The following is a 17594-nucleotide window of genomic DNA, read 5'->3' on the forward strand; positions in this document are numbered from 1 at the left end:
CTGGAGTCAGATTAGATAAGGAAGCTGTGCGCCCTAAATACAGCTTTACTTCCACCGCATGTAGAACATATCACATCCACACATACTATATATATATATATCAATACAAGGGAGCTGGATAATAAGAGTAAGAATTCATTTCAGATGCAAAACAAAAGGTCTGTGAGGAGAATGATGAATATTTGGTGTAATCATCAATTATTTATTGATGATAGCCTAATATTATTTAGAACCTGTAAAGTAGCTTAATCTAACGTAATCGAGTAAAAAATACAACAGGTACTTCGAGTAATGCAAGTAGTCGAGTAAACGTGGAGTACCTTATTACATTCCATCAAAATCAGACTCAGGTCTTTGTTTAACCTGCAGGGGAAAACCCATCGCGATCTTAATGAAACACCAGCCAGGAACACACGGAAGCGGTGACGAGGAAGGGAGCGTGCACGAGCAGCTCAGCGGGAGGTGTCAGTACCTGATCCGCCTGGAGATGAAGACATCGCGGCTGCTGCTGCTGCTGCTCCTGGCCGGAGTTTGCATCTACGGATACAAGCCTGTTGTCATCGTGCACGGGATCTTTGATGGACCGAAGCAGTTCAAAACTCTGTCTCTGTTCATATCCAAGGTAGGAACACAACAAGTGATATGCACAAGAACTAAAGGAGTAGTTGTCTAAAATACTATATATCTGTCATCCACGTTGTTGCAATTGAGTAACTTTTAATTCATTGTTCACGAATAACAGAAATATAAATGGAAAAAAGAAAGGAAAGTAAAACAAAGAATAATTGGGCCGTTTAAATTACATGGTCTTATGCATATTAATCTTATTTAGGCAAGACAAGTTTATTCTTTGAGCACATTTCATTAACAAGGCAATTCAAAGTGATCCAAGTAGATTATAAAAGGCTTCGTGAAAAATTGTAGAAGACACACAAGACAATACAAGAAGAAGAAGAAATTGAAAAGAGCCTCATAGATGATAAGGATATTTAAGGAAACTCTTGAAAAATAAAATCACCTTAAACTGTGTAAAATAATCTGTTAGAGGTAAAAGTTCTGTTTTATAATTTCATATTTTACTCACCAGTAAAGCTTAATATTGAAAATTTGAATTTTGAGTGGTAAAATATTTAAAATGTAACCTCCAAGTATATATATTTTTTCAATGTATTTAAAGGAAGAAATTTGATCAAGAAAAATCTTCTGCAGATGTTTGATGAAAGACTGAAGGCTGAATTTCTTATGATGTTCACTGTGGTAAATAAAGTGATTTACTCAGTGAGCCTCAATTGTCCTTGGTCTAACGTTCATGTGGACGGAGTCAAAGTCAAGTACAAAAAAAAACATGTCAGTAACACATCAGTCGAGAGAGGACAGATAACAAGTGTGGGTCACTACAAGTCAAGATTATTATTTTCTTTCAAGGTAAATCTTATCTAATGTCAGAGACAGGATGACGACTCTTAACACAAAACATAAAAGATCCCAGTCTGATGCATTGTGATTCTTATAATAACATTTTAAACAATATCTTTCTCATAACAACGTTACAAAGCGCTTCTTGAACCAAAAACACAAAAGAAAGTAAAAAACACACAAGTAATCAAATAAAACAGATAAAAACACAGTCGAAATGAGTAAATAAAAGAATAAAAACACAAAAAGTGTATTAGAGATTGAAGCACAACCACCCATTACAATAAAAAAAAGTTGAATTAGCTGAAATCTTGGAGTTCTGTGCGATAAAAGTACATTTTAAGGTTTCTCATACACGGTAAATCGAAAGATGTTTAAGTCACAAACTCCCAGAAAAGATACATTTTTCTCAAACTAGGCAGTGAAGTGAAAACCAGAAAAGTTGTTTAAGATCCTGCTTTCAGTTCCCTTATCATTTTCTCTTCCTCCTGATCAGCTTTACCCCGGAGGAACTGTCTCAGGCGGCTGATAACGTAATCACTCATCAGGCTGAGAGTTGATTTAATCAGTTATTTTCTGCTCATGTTACTCCCTGTCCCTCAAGCGATCACAGGTTTGATCCCGCAGCTCTCTCTCTCTCTTCCCGTCCAGGTGCATCCAGGTACAGAGGTGTCTGTGATCGACTTGTACAACAACGTGGCCAGTCTGAAGCCCATGTGGAGGCAGGTCCAAGACTTCAGGAAAGCCATCGAGTCCATCATGAGCCGGGCTCCCGATGGCATCCATCTTCTGTGCTTCTCCCAAGGTCCATCGCACACTCACATGCACACTGCATGTCAACAGATGTCAGCCACACACATCCACCTGCTGTTATCTTCAGACTTAGCCATAGTGGTCAGAGGCCGCTAGAGGTGGTTTATCCTTTATAGAGGTGCAGCTCCCTCTGCATCCACCAGATGTTTTCTACAACTTCCTTTCTATGTCTGTAAATGGGGAGTTTGATGGAAGTGTGTGGGGGGCGGGGGGGGCGGGGGGGGGGGGGGGGGGGGGGGGGAGGCTGCAGCTATCCCGACTGGCAAGGGGCTGCACCTGCAAGGCAAAAATATTGAGAAAGCCAATAAACAAATAAATACAAAAATAGTATTTTATATAAAAGTAACATTTTCAGGGTTGAACAGGAGTAGGCCTGACTAACGCGAGGTCCCGCACTCGACCAATCCAGAGTCAGTCTCAGCTGTCAATCATGCTGTTGCCCTCCATTTTTGTAGCGTCAAATAACAAATTAAAACTGTAATAATAAAAAATGTCTTTGACGTGTGCGACTTTTTTAGTTTGGTCCACGTCCCTTCCACTCTACCTGAAGGGGGCAGGGCTAATGACCTATACTGCAGCCCGCCACAAGGGGGCGATCGACATGCTTTGGCTTCACTTTTGCAGAGCTGCCATCTTTGATCACTGTCCGTCGTCTGAATTGTGACTCATTTGTCTTCTCTGTTTTGTTTTTTTTGAAGGTGGTTTGATTTGTCGAGCTGTCCTCTCCACGAGTCCAGACCACAACGTGCACACCTTCATCTCACTGTCGTCGCCTCAGGCCGGGCAGTACGGAGGTCAGAGATGAATGTTGCTTTCTTGTTGCAGAAATATTTATGGTTTGCGTCTTTATGTTAGTTTTATTTTGTTATTTTTCAGGTAGAATGTATTATTTTACGTTTTTGGGGGCCTCTCTAACCCAGGATGACATTATCTAAATTCCGCCACATATTTGTATTATAATACTACGTCCCCTTCTCTGCATTGCAGTATTTTTAGGACCCAAGGTTGAGTTAGGATAGAAGGCCACCAGAGGAATGTACACACTATCTCTGCAAGAGGGCGCTCTGACTTTCGTAGAGCGAGATAGAGAAGATTCAACAATGGTTAGACGACCTGAGCAAAGGTTTAGATGTATTTGTCCTCTAGGCTCCCCATGAGGTCTGATGGTATTTGGCTGCTGTAACGTGGGGAGATAGAAAAAACCTCTCAGACTTGGTGACGCAATACAACTGTAAAAACTTTCTAACTTTCCTCACCCTGGTCTCCCTTATGCATCTGGTGTGGAGAGTCAAATCGTCCAACTTCAGAATAAACTTCATTCCTTCACCACTGCAAGCTTTCCCTCGCACCTCTAACCCTTTTCCTTGAGGGCAACTTTTTTCGATCAATTCAAATGAACTTTTAAAACATCAACACACTCACTGCCTCACTCCACAGACACTAGTTACCTGCGGTGGCTGTTTCCTGAGTACATAAAGAAGACTGTGTTTAAAGTCTGCTACAGGAAGCTGGGACAGAAAGTTTCCTTCTGCGAATATTGGAACGGTAAGAATGGGGGGGGGGGGGGGGGGATCTGCATGTGTCTGTTTCATCCCCCTCTTTAGAAGATGCTACAACAGATTTCATTTTATTCATTGTCATATTTATCCGACACTCTAAAGTGTAATTTTTATTTTATTTACCTGAGCAATGTCCTGTCTATTTGGATTTCTTGCACATTTCAGTACCGTCTCTTTTTTGATTCCTTGTATATACAGTACATACTTTTATATATACATTATCCTTTTTCTTATAATTTCATAGCTTCTATTTCAAACTTTATCTTTACTTTGTAGTCTCAATTCAAGTGTGTTGCCTAATTAAGCTTCCACAGACATCGTTTCGGTGTAGTGATAATAACGATCTCTGGAATCTACGATAACTTTTCATGTTTTCTCCCCAGACCCTCACCACAGGCCCCAGTACCTGCAGAGCAACAACTTCCTGCCGATGCTAAATGGTGACCGACCTCACAGCGACCTGAGAGGTGATGGAATGAATGAATAACCGTCACAGTCGTCACCTGTGGCTGTGCAGTGAACTTCTGCAAAAAGAAAAACTCCCAAATAACCCCGTGCATTTCTCATTTTCACTTCCTCAGCATGGAGGAAAAACTTTCTACGCATCAAGAAGCTTGTGCTGATTGGAGGACCGGACGATGGCGTCATCACACCGTGGCAGTCCAGGTTTCAATCATTTTATGAGTCACTAACACACACTTGTTTTTATCATAATGTGAAAGGGATTTTAGATAAATCGCCGTTTTGGTTGTCGCTCTATAAATATGTTTAGCAATAAAATGTTATTTAAATCAGCTTAAGAATAATATAGAAACAAACTCTTCCATGAATTAATTAGGAATACACATTTTTTTTATGAATACTTTGGTGTATGTAAGTGATAGTGAATTTGAGTTTGGGAAAAAAAGCCTTTAAAATTATTTAAATGTTTAGACACAAATAGACACATTTGATTGAAATCAACACTTCTATTTGTATTTTGGATGTTTTCTTCCACGTGTCCGAAAGAAGGCTTGTTATGAGAGCAACAACATAGTGTCTCACCTTAAACAAATCCCATCCTGTGGATTCTAAAGCCTAATTAACGTGAAGACCAATTTGAATAATATTGTTGTTTACTCAAATAAACCAAAGTGAACCCTGAGAGAAATGTCCTGGGAAAATTACAGCGCATCGGGCGTGGACAGATCCTCGGGTGCAAGTAGTTGCAAACAGATGCTTTAGTTGATCGCTGTGAAGTTTGTGTTGGAAAAAACCGTCGCACAAGTGTCAAAACCTTGAATCTTTACCTGAAGTGATTGTTTCCTCTTTTCTTCACAGCCAGTTTGGATTCTATGACAGCGACGAGCATGTTGTGGAAATGAGGAAGCAGGAGGTATGTTGCAAACCACACAACAGTTATTTCTCTATTACACTTAGCTGGAAGCAAGGTGTGTGTGTGTGTGTGTGTGTGTGTGTGTATGTGTGTGTCTTCACATGAATACATTTTGTGTCGTCATGAAGAAGTCACAACAAACTCATAGAATGATATCATGCATAGTGAAATAATGCACTTCCAGTATCCTTGCAAGCGGGTCACTGTGCACTCTGACCTGTCCACGTGTGCGTCTCTCCCTTTGACAGTTTTACAGGAACGACACGTTTGGCCTGAAGACGCTGGACGCTCGCGGCGGCGTGTCCACGTGTGTTCAGTCCGGAGTGAAGCACGTCCACTGGCACAACAACTACACAGTGTTCAGGAGCTGCATCGAGAAGTGGCTCACGTGAGGAGACGTGGATCTGCAGCGTGTGAGAGATGTTAATGAAACATATCGTTGACCTGAAATAGACAATTTGAATCAACACATGAAGACACTGGGATGCCTCTGGTGTGCAGGTCATCATCATTATTTTTATGAAGTTGAAATTGAGCGTCATCGTCTTCAGAAGTGAATTTGAAAACTGGTGATGCTAAGAACGAGTGTCTGTAAACCAACAGAGCTGATGGTGTAAACTAACCACATGGACATAAAGTGACTGAAACTAACTTCAGTGTGACTTTGCATGTGCAGCAATACGATAGCATCATGAACAGTTTTTTCTTTGCAGAGATTTGAGACACCGTTTCTATAAATATTATGTTTGCTTTATAGAATATATGGGATTATTTTTTAATGAAGTATTCAAGTGAGTCCAATTAAGCAATTTTTATAAATACTGAGAGTATATGTGCAGTTGTAATGTTGTAAATATACAATTTGTCACGTTTTCAGACGAAATTTAGACAAATTTGCTCAGGTTTGTGTTCAGACTCTATTTGAAACTTATATTAAATTAAACTTGTAAAAACTAATTTTAATTTAGCAAATTCCTGCTGAGTTTTTTGCCTTCTTCTGAGAGATGAAAACCAAAACTCAAATTTTTAGTGCTTAAGCGCTAAATTCTCATTGTAGAGATGTCTTCAATTCTTCTTTTACATGTCTGTTATATAAATATCTACTATTATAATAATCTGAGGAGTTCACACTGTAAATCATTCACTGTGGCACAACAGCAATACACATCCAATCACTGCCCACTAGTGGAAGTGTGTGGTACTTTAGTGTCATTAAATTCAGGCTTTGTCACACAAGAGAAGAAAGACAGAACGATTTTAAAGTGTGTTACTCTTCTGCCCCAGATACGAAGTGATTGAGAGTCTGAACCTACGCTGAGCAGATGAGTCATGTGTTTTAATAGAAGACTGAAAATGTTGTTTCTAATGGGACACTGTGAAAAATAAGGAGGTTTTGTTTTTGCCCTTGTTTGTGTGCAAGATTGTGAGAAGGGCAAAAAGAAAAAACAACAACATTTTAGACACAGAGAGAAACGTTAACATTTAAAGACCAATTTCCCAGGGTGTGACTCATGGATTGATATGAAAGACATCAGGCTTATTCAGGGAACTTGAATCTATGAGTTTCTGTTGTTCTCACATGTGAAAGAAGATGTGTATCACAGCACATGTGGTGTTGTAGTGTCACCATCACTCTCTATGACTGTCCCTCTGCAGGTTGATGTGAAACAGTGGATCATTCTCTGATCAAACACTCTTTACTTTGTGTTGCATTACGTGATCCACTGTGAAGTGTGTTAGTGCAATAACTGCGAACCCACAAGCACCATTAAAGTTGTATACGATCCAACAGCCCCACAAAGTGCAGCCTGAAAAAACTGCGGCTACACAAAATAAGTAAATGAACATTTTGATAATAAAAAGTCATAATAATATGTCATATTCTTTGTGTTTGTTTGATCCTTTTTGATAAATGTTGAGATGTTTTTACACACGTTCACATTTATCTTCTGGTCCTGTTTGACTGTTGAGAGAATGTTCATGGAGCTCGTCAGATCAACGTCATCAGTTCTGACTGTATTTACGTGTATGACTCTTCTGCCCTTCACACATGATTAGATCAGAGCTGCACCATGTATAGAGGGGAGGGGGGGGGGGGTGATCAATCAATCAAACCCATTGATTTTACTTAATTTCAGAGAGAGAGAGAGAGAGAGAGAGAGAGAGAGAGTTAGGGTGCCTGCATGTCTCTCTCTCTCTCTCTCTCTCTCTCTCTCTCTCTCTCTCTCTCTCTCTGTGTGCAGACCTCCTCCTCCTCCTCTCTGTTCACGCGGCTCTGAACAGGTATGACTGATGACGTCAGAAAGGTGCCACCTCCTCCTCTCTTCCTGCTCCGGAGTGAATCTGCTCCTCTCTGCTCCTCTCTGCTCCTCTTCCTCCTGAATCTGGACTTTCTTCACTATCAACCTGACGCGAACCTCCCAGCTGCTCCCGACCCGATGACCAGGAGGATCTCTCCCTCCACGTACCTCGGACTTTAACTTTTTCACCAACTTGTCCAGCACGTGATTCCCGGAGAAGGGCGAACGTAAAACCACCGTAAGATTTAAAAAATATATACTTTGCATGTCATCTGAATGTGAGCCCTTAAAGAGGGTATCGAACTGCACACGTGTAAACGCCGGAGCTCCACTGTCACAGCCTGACGTCACTTTCACATTGAATCGCTGCACCTCACTTCCTTTACATAGAGATTAAACCAAAGATAAAAGAACCGAACGCTACAATGTAACGATCAGACACATTGATGTCGTGGAAACTGTCGCTTCGAGTCTCCACCTCGTTCCACTAAAAGTAAAGTTCTAGTTAAAATCCACGCGTCAAGCTCCTCTCTTCCTCTCACGTGTGTTTTCAATGTGATCGAGCGAAGCCTCGTTCTTTGTACAAAGTGCGAACCCCGTGTGAGGGTTCGTGAGTGTGGGCGAGAAAGTTCTCATTCATCGGTCAGTGACTGGATCCAGTGTGAGCGTGGCTCAAGGTCGACGTGTCCCGCCCTGTGGGGAACCAGTGTAAACACCCGGCAGCTGTGAGCAGCAGCAAACAGGCACAGTATCCACACGGAGCCGAACGTGTGGGAAACTGGATCCAATGGCTCGATCAGCCTGTTTCCAATGTGAAGAGACTCAGTGTCACAGCAGCAGAAAGTCACTGAAGCGGTCAGCCCACAATCCAGATTATTCTCTAGCTTCTTTCCTAAAGTGAGGGTTTGGATTTAGTCTTTTTTTTTTTTTCTGGGTTTCTAATCTTAATTTAAGGCATTTTAAAAGTCTTAGATATGATAACATTTTACTTACTTGGTCTAAAGCCTGTGTTGTTAAGTCTTAACTGAGTTAACCGTCATTTCATGCTACTTCCACTTGTTGGAAGTAACATTTACTTGTTGTCTCCATGTGTTGAAGTTCTTTTTCAGCTGTGTAAATATTAGCGTAACGTAATAAAACAACGTGGAACTGATAACTGATCGTACACAAACAGCCCGTGTCAGAATTGATCTCAAAACACCAACTGTCTCTGAGAGGGAGATGATGTAGAGTTTCCAGGGTTATTCTTTTACTCAGCTACTTTGCCTTATTGTAAGTAACAGGGAGGTGAAAGTAATCGTAGGATTATGATGTTCCTTCATATCCGTCGTAAAAATAAATATCTTTCATTTAAAGCGTTGAAACCCTGCCAAGCGATCACAAGATAAATCTGTGGGTCAATAAGTGTGAGAGAAGATATTTCCCAAAGTTGTAGAGCTGTAACTAAGGATTGTAACGTGAAGCAGGGAGGTCACGTTTTCACGCATAGACTATGAAAAGATGGAAGATGCTTCCTCCCACATATCCAGAAATGAAGCTAAATTATCCTGGATACAAACGCAGGCATCTTATGGAATTTTAAAGCCGGCGTCTGAGCTCATTGACCAATCGTGAGTCTCAGCTGTCAATCATAACGTTTAATTAACTGATTTAAACTAAATTAACTTGAACAGACATAAGTGTGATTTGAACTCCCAGGTTTTAACAGCTGCTACTGAAAATTCATCCCTGTTTTTTTTCTGTTTCAATTCAAAGAGACTTTCCAAGTTCTGATTGGACGTCAAGAGGAGGAACCATCTGTCCATGATGTCCTCCAGAGGTAAAAAGGACCTGTGCCGAATCTGTGGCGGTGCTCTGCAGGGAAACCAAAGGCGGTGGCTGTTTGGAGGCCAGAATAAGAAGACCAGTCAACCTCAGACCCTGACGGAGTCCCTGAGACACCTGTCCCGGTCCTCACAGAGCAGCCCCTGGGGTGAGTCCGGAGCTCGAGGGAATAAAGACAAAGCTTTGAGTTCCCAACATGTTGAAGAGTCTGAACTGTTTTTCTCACTCTTCACAGGCAGCACTTTATCTCTTAGTTCCTCAGCGTCCTCCTCCAGGTCCCAGTTCTCCCTGAGCCCCTCGTCCAAAGGAGTGGATCTGCTCTCAGTGTTGACCCACATTCTTGGGCAGTCTGTACCTCGGGGCAGCAGCAACGGGGAGTTCGTGTGCGGCAAATGCGTAGTTGTCCTCGAGCGGGTGTTCAAGTTCGACTCGGTGATAGCCAGGGTGAGGGTGCTTTCGTACGAGAGGCTGCAGAAGCTGATGCAGGAGAGGGACAAGATCAGACAGTGGGTGCGTCAACACTACCACCAGAGACATCCACGGGACTGCAGGAGCCAGGGCAGCACCAGCGAGGAGGATGGAGATGCGGAGAGGGAGGGCTACAGGGAGATGCTCAAGGAGAACATGGCGCTCTCAGAGTACGAGTGCTGGTCCGAGAAGTGGGACACTTGTCCGTATTTTATAAGAACTGGTAAAAGATGCAGTAAGGGCAAAGGATGTGAAGGCTGTGATTCCTTACGAGTGTCCGACTCGGATTATGAGTCCGTTTGTGGGGTTCCTCGCCACTTGCCTCTCCAGCCCTTCTCCCCGTTGGCTCTGTCGCGTGACAAATCCCAGAGCATGCCCCTCGACTGGCAGAGGGTGCCGTCCATCGCCTCCAGCCCAGCTTCCCTGTCCGGATCCACTATCTCCTTGCGACCGTCCTCCCGCACCGAGTCCATTTACTGTGCAGAGTCCATTCAGTCTCTGGACTCTCTCGATGGCAATGACCCATTTGATTCGCCAAGTGATCAGTCAGTCAACTTTGTGCTGAAGGGGCTGAGGGGTATCGCGGGGAAGTCGGTCAGTTCACCATCAGGGAGCAGAATCCCGGTTCTGGACAAGAAGCAAGTGAGGGACTCCGAAAAACCGGGAGAGTTGGCGTCACCCACAGTGAGGGCACTGGACTTTGGGCATGTGGAGAACGGAGGGGATGAAATGGATGAAGAGGACGGGGATGTGCTCTCAGAGCTGAGGGACGAGTTCATGCCTCTTCATCGACAGGTGACTGTTTTCATTCAGGTCACAGACGAACAAAATGTACTCTGCACTGTATATGAATGGAAAAACTCTGTGTGTGCTGCTGTGGCTGTAAATATTGACACAGGCCCGTCATCCGGGAGCATCCGAGTCCAACGAGAGAACACATTTCACTTATGTTTCTACTACATATCATCACAAACCATGTTTCCAATGAAACCGTTTGTTATTTCAGAGCACTTCTGGCAGGATTCACCAGGCGGTCAGGAACCTACGAGGCCAGCTGAACCAAGCCGAGTCCCGAGTCAGGACCCTGGAGGACGAGCAGGAACATGGGAGGAGCAAACCCACTGACGTCAACGGATCTGACTGGGCACCAGTAAGAAAGCGTTCAGTTTGTTCGAGAGCAGTTTAAAACTTTGGGAACTTTGTTTATTCACTTTCTTGGTTGGCCAGTTAAATTTAGCTTAGCATAAAGAAAGAAAACAGGAGGGGAAAGTTAGCCTGGCTGAAAGGACAGTTGATAGTTTGATCTGAAGGGACATTATTATACTGGACAGACTCCAGCTAGTAGTCGTCCCCGTTCCAGTGGTTTTGCTAAGCTAATGGGCTGCAAGCTGTAACTTCATATTTGAGGAAAACACAAGCGTGGCCCCATTTGTCGCTGCAATGATTTGCAGCTCTTCTGGTAATCAATTAATGGCTTGAGTCATTTATTTAAAGCAGCAATATCCATTTCTAGCTTACCAGATCTATGAGGATTTGAATAATATAAAATCCATTGAAATATTCATCAGTTACAACTCGGCAAGAAAGTGAAACATATTTCTTAAAATGTCAACTCTTCCTTTAAGGAGGTTAATGTGCTCAGTGTTATATCATGAATTACATTATGATGTGAACATCATTAGTTTATGGTTACATAAAATACGAAAGACTGAGTTGTCAGTATGGTTGTGTAACAGAAGTTCAGCCTCACAGCTGTTGTTTGTACAGTTCTCACAATAGATGTTGGCCTCTAACCTTTCTCTTATTGATGACAACATGTTTATGACATGGTTCAGCAGCCCCTCAGTCACATGTCCAAACAGCTCCATAACCCACTGAGTGAATGTTGAGGGCGCACACGTATAGCATTAGGAAAGGAAAGGAATGGAGGGTAGGTGCCCTGTGTTTTGTCTCTGCAAGGGTGTGTCTAAGTTTCCTCATTTACAGGTGAACACACACACTCACCCGCACACACACGCACAACACACAACAGCCTCTCTCAGGAATCTTCCCCGACCTGTGGAGTTTGCCCGGGGCTCAGGAGTCTTATGATAGACGATATCATTAACTTGCTCCTCAGCTGCTTTGTTTCACCTGATCTCTCATCAGATGGAGGGTTTGTTCAGATTAGCAGAATAATACATGTGTGGGAGTAGCAGCAGATCGTGACCTGCAGTCACCATTTTCTTTTTTTGCGTCACCTGGGAGCAGCAGAAACAAGTTGAGAACATAACACTGATATATATATATATATGTATTCACCTTTTTAACTTAATATGGAGAGGTTGTTAGCAAGCACTGGCTTACTTACATACAGAGTAACAAGATCATTCAAATTAAGTCACTTGTTTCTGGCCTCCTGGTAAACATAAGTCCAGTATTCATTATCTTTTTGCTCTGATTTTGGTCTCTACCAACGACTGAGGGAATTATCCATATCTTTAGCAGCTTAAGGATCGGCTCTGTTCACCAGCTACTCTCTCTCAGTGTTTGTCTGATGTTTGCTGTTGAGCAGGTAGTAAACAGATTTGCTCTCCTCTTTCCTCCAGCTGGTTCAGGAGGAGGGCGACAGTCCCCTGCTGCAGAGCCTCGGTCACTCCCTGCTGAGCCGCGAGCGTCTGATCCAGGTGGGTGAGGTGATGAGGGCAGACAGGAATCATTCATGCACGACACTGAGATCTCCTGCCTCTGCTCTGGCTCGGGCTCAAAGCTCACTGGAATGTTGTTTGTCTTTGCTGCCCGCCCTTAAAGCAGCAGCGCCAAAACTGCATTCACGCTGTTTTGTTCAACACGTTGGACCAGCGACAATGACGTGTGTTAGCTTGAGCTCTAATCGTTCCTGCCATTATTTTTAGCCTCTTGTTATGATTAAAATTTAGAGCAGGAATTTTAAAACCATAGACTAATATCAGTTATATTCATTATCGTATAAGACTGTCCTATCACAAAATAGACAAATTCTTAAAGCTGTTTTCAGAACTTCAGGAAAATATCCAGAAAATTGGTTGTGGACATTTTCTGGAGTTTGCCTTTCACATATTAAGAGAGCAGCCGGAGATTGTTTGGGTTAGTTTTGTATTCAATGCACTTACGTTAGAAGGGTTTTGATTTTCCTATCTGGTGAATCAAATTCCTCAAAACTATTCATTTTAAAATATTCAAATACTACATAGGTACTTTTAAAAACATGCATCTATATGTTTATATCAAACATGAGCTGTTAAAATACAGTGAATCTTCCTGTATGTAGTGATTTAATGCTAATAATAAGAAAGCTACTGTCTTGGATCTTTATATTAAAAGAACAAATGCAGGAGTTGAGTTTCTGGATGGTAGATAATTAATAAATCTAGGCTGCATACTTGATGGAGCTGTCGATGTGTGACAAGGCCACACAGCCTGACTCTCGCATTAATATTCTGTTTATTATGGCCGTGTGTACTAATTCATACCAGAAAACTTGTCTTTACATCTTAAAAACCTGCGTAAAGAGTCCGGATCAGATAAACTGCTGTAAAATTACCTCATGTAACACGGCTGCTGCTACATGAGTGTGTTTGCTGTGTTACACTGAGCTGACCCGTGTTTCCTCTCCTCCAGGAGTGTATGAGTCTGATCAGAAGACTGTGTGTGGAGGAGGGAGCCGGCGCCGAGCTGGCCAACAAGCTGACTGAGAAACTGACCGAGAGTCTGAAGGAAGTTCTCTCTGACAACAAGGTGATCTTTTTACATAAGGCTTTTATATAGGGCTAATTCGAACCAGACGTTATATTAGGTCACTTGAATTATAAGAAAAACACCCACATGTCACTTAGCAGCTCAAGCAGATACTAGCTGATCGTCATCAGACTCGCTCGTCCTGTCCCTGAGGGATTTTGAGTTGCAGTGCGGGTCTTGTGATGATTCATTTTATTTTCATTTTTTAACCTCAGGCCAGTTAAACCAGTCGAGCATGTCAGCGATTCCATTTAACTCTGTGGAAGAATTTTGGCTCAGATTTCACACTGTGTTCTGAGCTAACTCGGCTGATTTGTTCATTAAAGGACATAAAGTTCATTATTTTTTGTGCTGATTCAGCATCTCTCAGCAGCAGGTAATCAGAGGATTAAAGCTATTAACTGTCAAAATTCTTATAATCTTAGTATCATCTCTATTTCACTTGGATAATTGTTTTCATCCACTTTCTTAATGATATGAATATAAACTTCCTGATTAACACAGAACTACTTGAAAAAGTTATCTGAAGTCACTGGTTCCCACAGACAGAGGCTCTGCTCACTTTGTTGAAATTGAAAAATACCTGCTACAATTTCCAAAATCCAAAAAGGAAAGTCTTGAAATATCTTTTATCTGACCTTTAGTCCGAAAGTGGAAAATCTTCATGTTCAATCGATGATGATAAAGAGACGTAGTTTTCTAATCTGACGGAGGCGTCCCATGTTCTGTGCTCTGCAGGCTGCCCTGAAGACTCTGAGGTCTGAAAGGACGGAGAAAGAGAAGAGCATGCAGGAGGAGGTCGATGCACTGAGGAAGGCTGGGAGAGACAGAGAGAGAGACCTCGACACACTCCACACTGTGCTCCAGTGCAACCAGGATATTATCAACGTAAAACACACACACGCACACATAAACATCTTTCATAAGAACACACACTCTTCTTCCTACAATCATCCACTGTGGACATTTGTACTTTGTCCCCAAACCTTGACGTTTTGTTTACACCTGCATTTTTTTGTGCTCACTCACTTTAGGACTTGAAAGTGTCTCTGGGGGAGAAGGAGTGTCTGCTGAAGGAGGTGCAGAAAGAGAGGGAGGTGTGGAGACAGAGGGACCAGGCCCTCGCTGCCGTCCAGCAGGAGAAAGACGATCTGATCCGCTGCCTCAAAGAGGAGCTGGAGACAAACGTGCAGGTGATAAATGCACCAAGTCGGCAGCATGAAGATGAAACAACAGCAATTTCAACAGTGGTGGAAAGTTTCTAAGACTTACCTGTGACTTGAAAGTTGTTGGTTGGTGCATTAACATGGAGATTTACAAAGTGTAAGCAAAATGAATGTGTGAAGGGGTTACACTAGGCCAACACTTGTGGGGTTTTTTGTGCATACACGTATGTAAATATCCCTTTATCTGTATATATATATAATATGTGAGTTTACATATGTTATAAATTGGGATGTATAGTGTTAATTTAAGCTATTCAACCCTTTTTATAGAATGTTTTCACTCTCCTTGCTCTTGACTGAGGAGCCTGTTCTCTGCTCCTCGGTGCTTTGAGTCTCTGGCAGACGAGGTCTGGAAGTAAATATTGACCTCACTGACCACAGGGAAACTCTTACTCACAGCCTGTCATTTTCCTCCAGGCTCTTTGCGACTCTGTGAATGGTCAGGAGATGGCAGGGGGCGGGGCTGGGCAAGCGGCCTGGTTGAAAGACAGAGTGGAGAACAGCGCCACCTTGTGTCAGGAAGTCACCAAACTCACCACAGGCCTGCAGGAATACCAGGACATGGTGCAGGTGAGATACCAGCACGAGGAGATGATTTAAACATTGAAGAGAAAACTAAAGATTACCTACATATGCTGAGTTGAGAATGAATTTTCCTGGTCTATCCTTGAATGCACGTTGATTATCATCACAAATATTAACAGTCTGCTTGTAAGATTATTTTAAGGTTAATTAGACTCAAGACCATGATTTCATTGTATGAAGTTGAGTTGAAACAATTATAGATCGATAGAAAAACAACGAGCTAGGCTAGCTGTTCCCCCCTGTTTCCAGTCTTTATGCTAAGCTAAGCCAACCGGTACCAATCCTCTCATCTAACTCTCAACAAAGCAGATAAGCTGATTTCCCAGAATGTCACACAACAAATCTCAGGCTCTGTAATTATTCCTTTTTGTTTTGTTTTTTTCTGTCGTCATCAGAATCAACAGGAGAGCTACAGTCAGACGGTGTCTTCTCTGACGGGGGAACTCAGGGACACCCGGCGGGAGCTGAGGGAGAAGGAGAAGAAGAAGAAGGAGGCAGAGCGATCCTGGCAGAACATCCGAGAGGACGGAGAGAGACAGGAGAGGAAACTGAGGGACAGTCTGGACAAGAGAGACAAACTCATAGAGGTAAAGATTTTCACTCATTTTGTTTATATTCTATTCTATCAATGTGAACTGAACCTCTGTGGGTTTCGGACTCACATCCTGACAAAACAAGATATTTGATGATGGCATCTTAGACGCTAATAAATTGTGACAGACAATCTCCTGCTGCGTCATATGAGAAAGATGAACTCTGGAAAAGGTCCAGACCTACTTTACATGTCAGAAAACAGCTTTACAGAGAAATATGTCGTATAGTTAACAAAGATAATTGAATTACCAAGACAGATATTAATACCAGGTCTCAGAATTAAGGGTTGAACAGACCCTGACTTTCACTGTTAATATTTGTGATGATTACTGATCAAGATCTTTTATTTGTTTCTTCATTGTAGCAGATCCTGTTGGACGCTGAGGAGCGGGACCATGTGTTCAGAGAGCTGCAGCAGAACCTGCAGAACAAACCAAACCCTCTGACAGCCATCAAACACACACTGTGATGGAGGCGATGACACACAGTGAATCGACGAGATGAAAACTTACTGCACATGCGTTGGGGGGAAAGCTTTTGCACTTTCTGCACCACCTGTTTTCCTCCTCATATTTATCTCGGTGCACATTTAGTCTATTTATATATATTTTTTTAGGTTTGCACTTTGCAGACCTGCCCTGCTCTGCCATGGCACGAAGGAAAGTTTTGTTTCCCACCATTACTACTAAACTCTCTGGTGTGAATCAGCTATTTCAGACTCAGAGAGTGAGACACAGGCTGAGGTGTGTCTGGTGCGGCTTCTCACAGCTGTCTGTTTAATACTTGATTTAATAATTACCAGATTACTGTTTGTAGTTATTCTTTTAATAATCCAATGGTAAGACAGTGATTAGATTCCATTTCATGATGTGTGATTGTTGCAGAATCGAACATTTCTGAGAAGCTTGATTGTTCAGGGTTCTGAATGGCTGTTTATTTCCTGTAGGACATGTTATTGCCTTAAATCTTATCTTATTCTGTAAAGCTCTTGGTACAGAACTGCCAATTATTATTGTTTACAGTTTGGTTCTCATGGAGGGGAATACTTACGACCAAATTTTTTTTATTTTTAGCCACTTTCAGTTTCCCCTTTTATATTTGTCTCTTTATTTAAGTTATTTAGATACTGAGCTCTTTTCACTTCAGTGATTACATGTCTTGTATTGTTTGTCTGGGACAAATGCATTTTCTTTCTTTTAGCTCATGAGGATTAAACTCTGATCCAAGTTACTTCTGTTTGTAGAAGCTGTTATTTCCTTGTCCAGTTTGTGTGCTTGGGGATGTTTCTTTAAAGCAACACTATGCTACTTTATTTTTAACCTTAAATCAGCCGCTTCATTAAAATGAGTTTGATGGTTTAGAGACTGTAAATATGGAGAATGTCTCCTCCTTCATTCCCACTCTGAACGTCTGTTTCTTGCTCTATGGAACTGACTGATAGTCGCAGCTTTAACTGTCAGAATCAGTTCCAGCAAGTTGAAGAGTAAAGCTGAACTGATGTCAGTTAAAAATACTTTGAAATTATTAAAAATCTGAGTTTATCTCCAATATTCAGCCGGAAACATTTACAATTTGAAGAATTGTAAACAGAGTTTGGTGGATTTGTGACAGCAGCAGCTCTTCTGGTTCAGGAAGCCGGGGATCATGAGTTAAATCCACTGTTCAGTTGTGTTTCACA

General features: G+C 42.1%; 2 protein-coding genes across 3 annotated transcripts; both read left to right on the plus strand.

Annotated features, from left to right (window-relative positions):
- Positions 1-429: 429 nt before the first annotated feature.
- On the plus strand, positions 430-7040 carry LOC128450001 (lysosomal thioesterase PPT2-A). The gene is made up of 8 exons (XM_053433395.1): positions 430-622; positions 2068-2221; positions 2928-3023; positions 3667-3774; positions 4172-4255; positions 4370-4454; positions 5109-5163; positions 5412-7040. The coding sequence occupies exons 1-8, from the start codon at positions 488-490 to the stop codon at positions 5553-5555; spliced, it is 861 nt and encodes a 286-aa protein (XP_053289370.1). The 5' UTR covers positions 430-487; the 3' UTR covers positions 5556-7040.
- A 366-nt stretch (positions 7041-7406) lies between these two features.
- si:ch73-95l15.5 (uncharacterized) lies at positions 7407-17146 on the plus strand. 2 transcript variants are annotated; one of them, XM_053433125.1, is made up of 11 exons: positions 7407-7701; positions 9219-9435; positions 9523-10550; positions 10762-10905; positions 12344-12421; positions 13395-13511; positions 14250-14399; positions 14546-14704; positions 15155-15307; positions 15718-15909; positions 16281-17146. In XM_053433125.1, the coding sequence occupies exons 2-11, from the start codon at positions 9267-9269 to the stop codon at positions 16383-16385; spliced, it is 2295 nt and encodes a 764-aa protein (XP_053289100.1). In that variant the 5' UTR covers positions 7407-7701; positions 9219-9266; the 3' UTR covers positions 16386-17146. The 2 variants fall into 2 exon arrangements, with proteins under 2 accessions (XP_053289100.1, XP_053289101.1); XM_053433126.1 differs by having other exon boundaries at positions 12353-12421.
- Positions 17147-17594: the final 448 nt, after the last annotated feature.

Source organism: Pleuronectes platessa, chromosome 10, assembly GCF_947347685.1.
Source record: "Pleuronectes platessa chromosome 10, fPlePla1.1, whole genome shotgun sequence".
NCBI lineage: Eukaryota > Metazoa > Chordata > Actinopteri > Pleuronectiformes > Pleuronectidae > Pleuronectes > Pleuronectes platessa.

Coding starts and splice junctions, on each gene's coding strand:
- LOC128450001 (XM_053433395.1), top strand. CDS start 488: ATGAAGACATCGCGGCTGCTGCTGCTGCTGCTCCTGGCCGGAGTTTGC. Junction 3,775..4,171: donor CTTCTGCGAATATTGGAACG/GTAAGAATGGGG, acceptor TTTTCTCCCCAG/ACCCTCACCACAGGCCCCAG. Junction 5,164..5,411: donor TGGAAATGAGGAAGCAGGAG/GTATGTTGCAAA, acceptor TCCCTTTGACAG/TTTTACAGGAACGACACGTT.
- si:ch73-95l15.5 (XM_053433125.1), top strand. CDS start 9,267: ATGATGTCCTCCAGAGGTAAAAAGGACCTGTGCCGAATCTGTGGCGGT. Junction 9,436..9,522: donor CTCACAGAGCAGCCCCTGGG/GTGAGTCCGGAG, acceptor CACTCTTCACAG/GCAGCACTTTATCTCTTAGT. Junction 10,906..12,343: donor ACGGATCTGACTGGGCACCA/GTAAGAAAGCGT, acceptor TCTTTCCTCCAG/CTGGTTCAGGAGGAGGGCGA.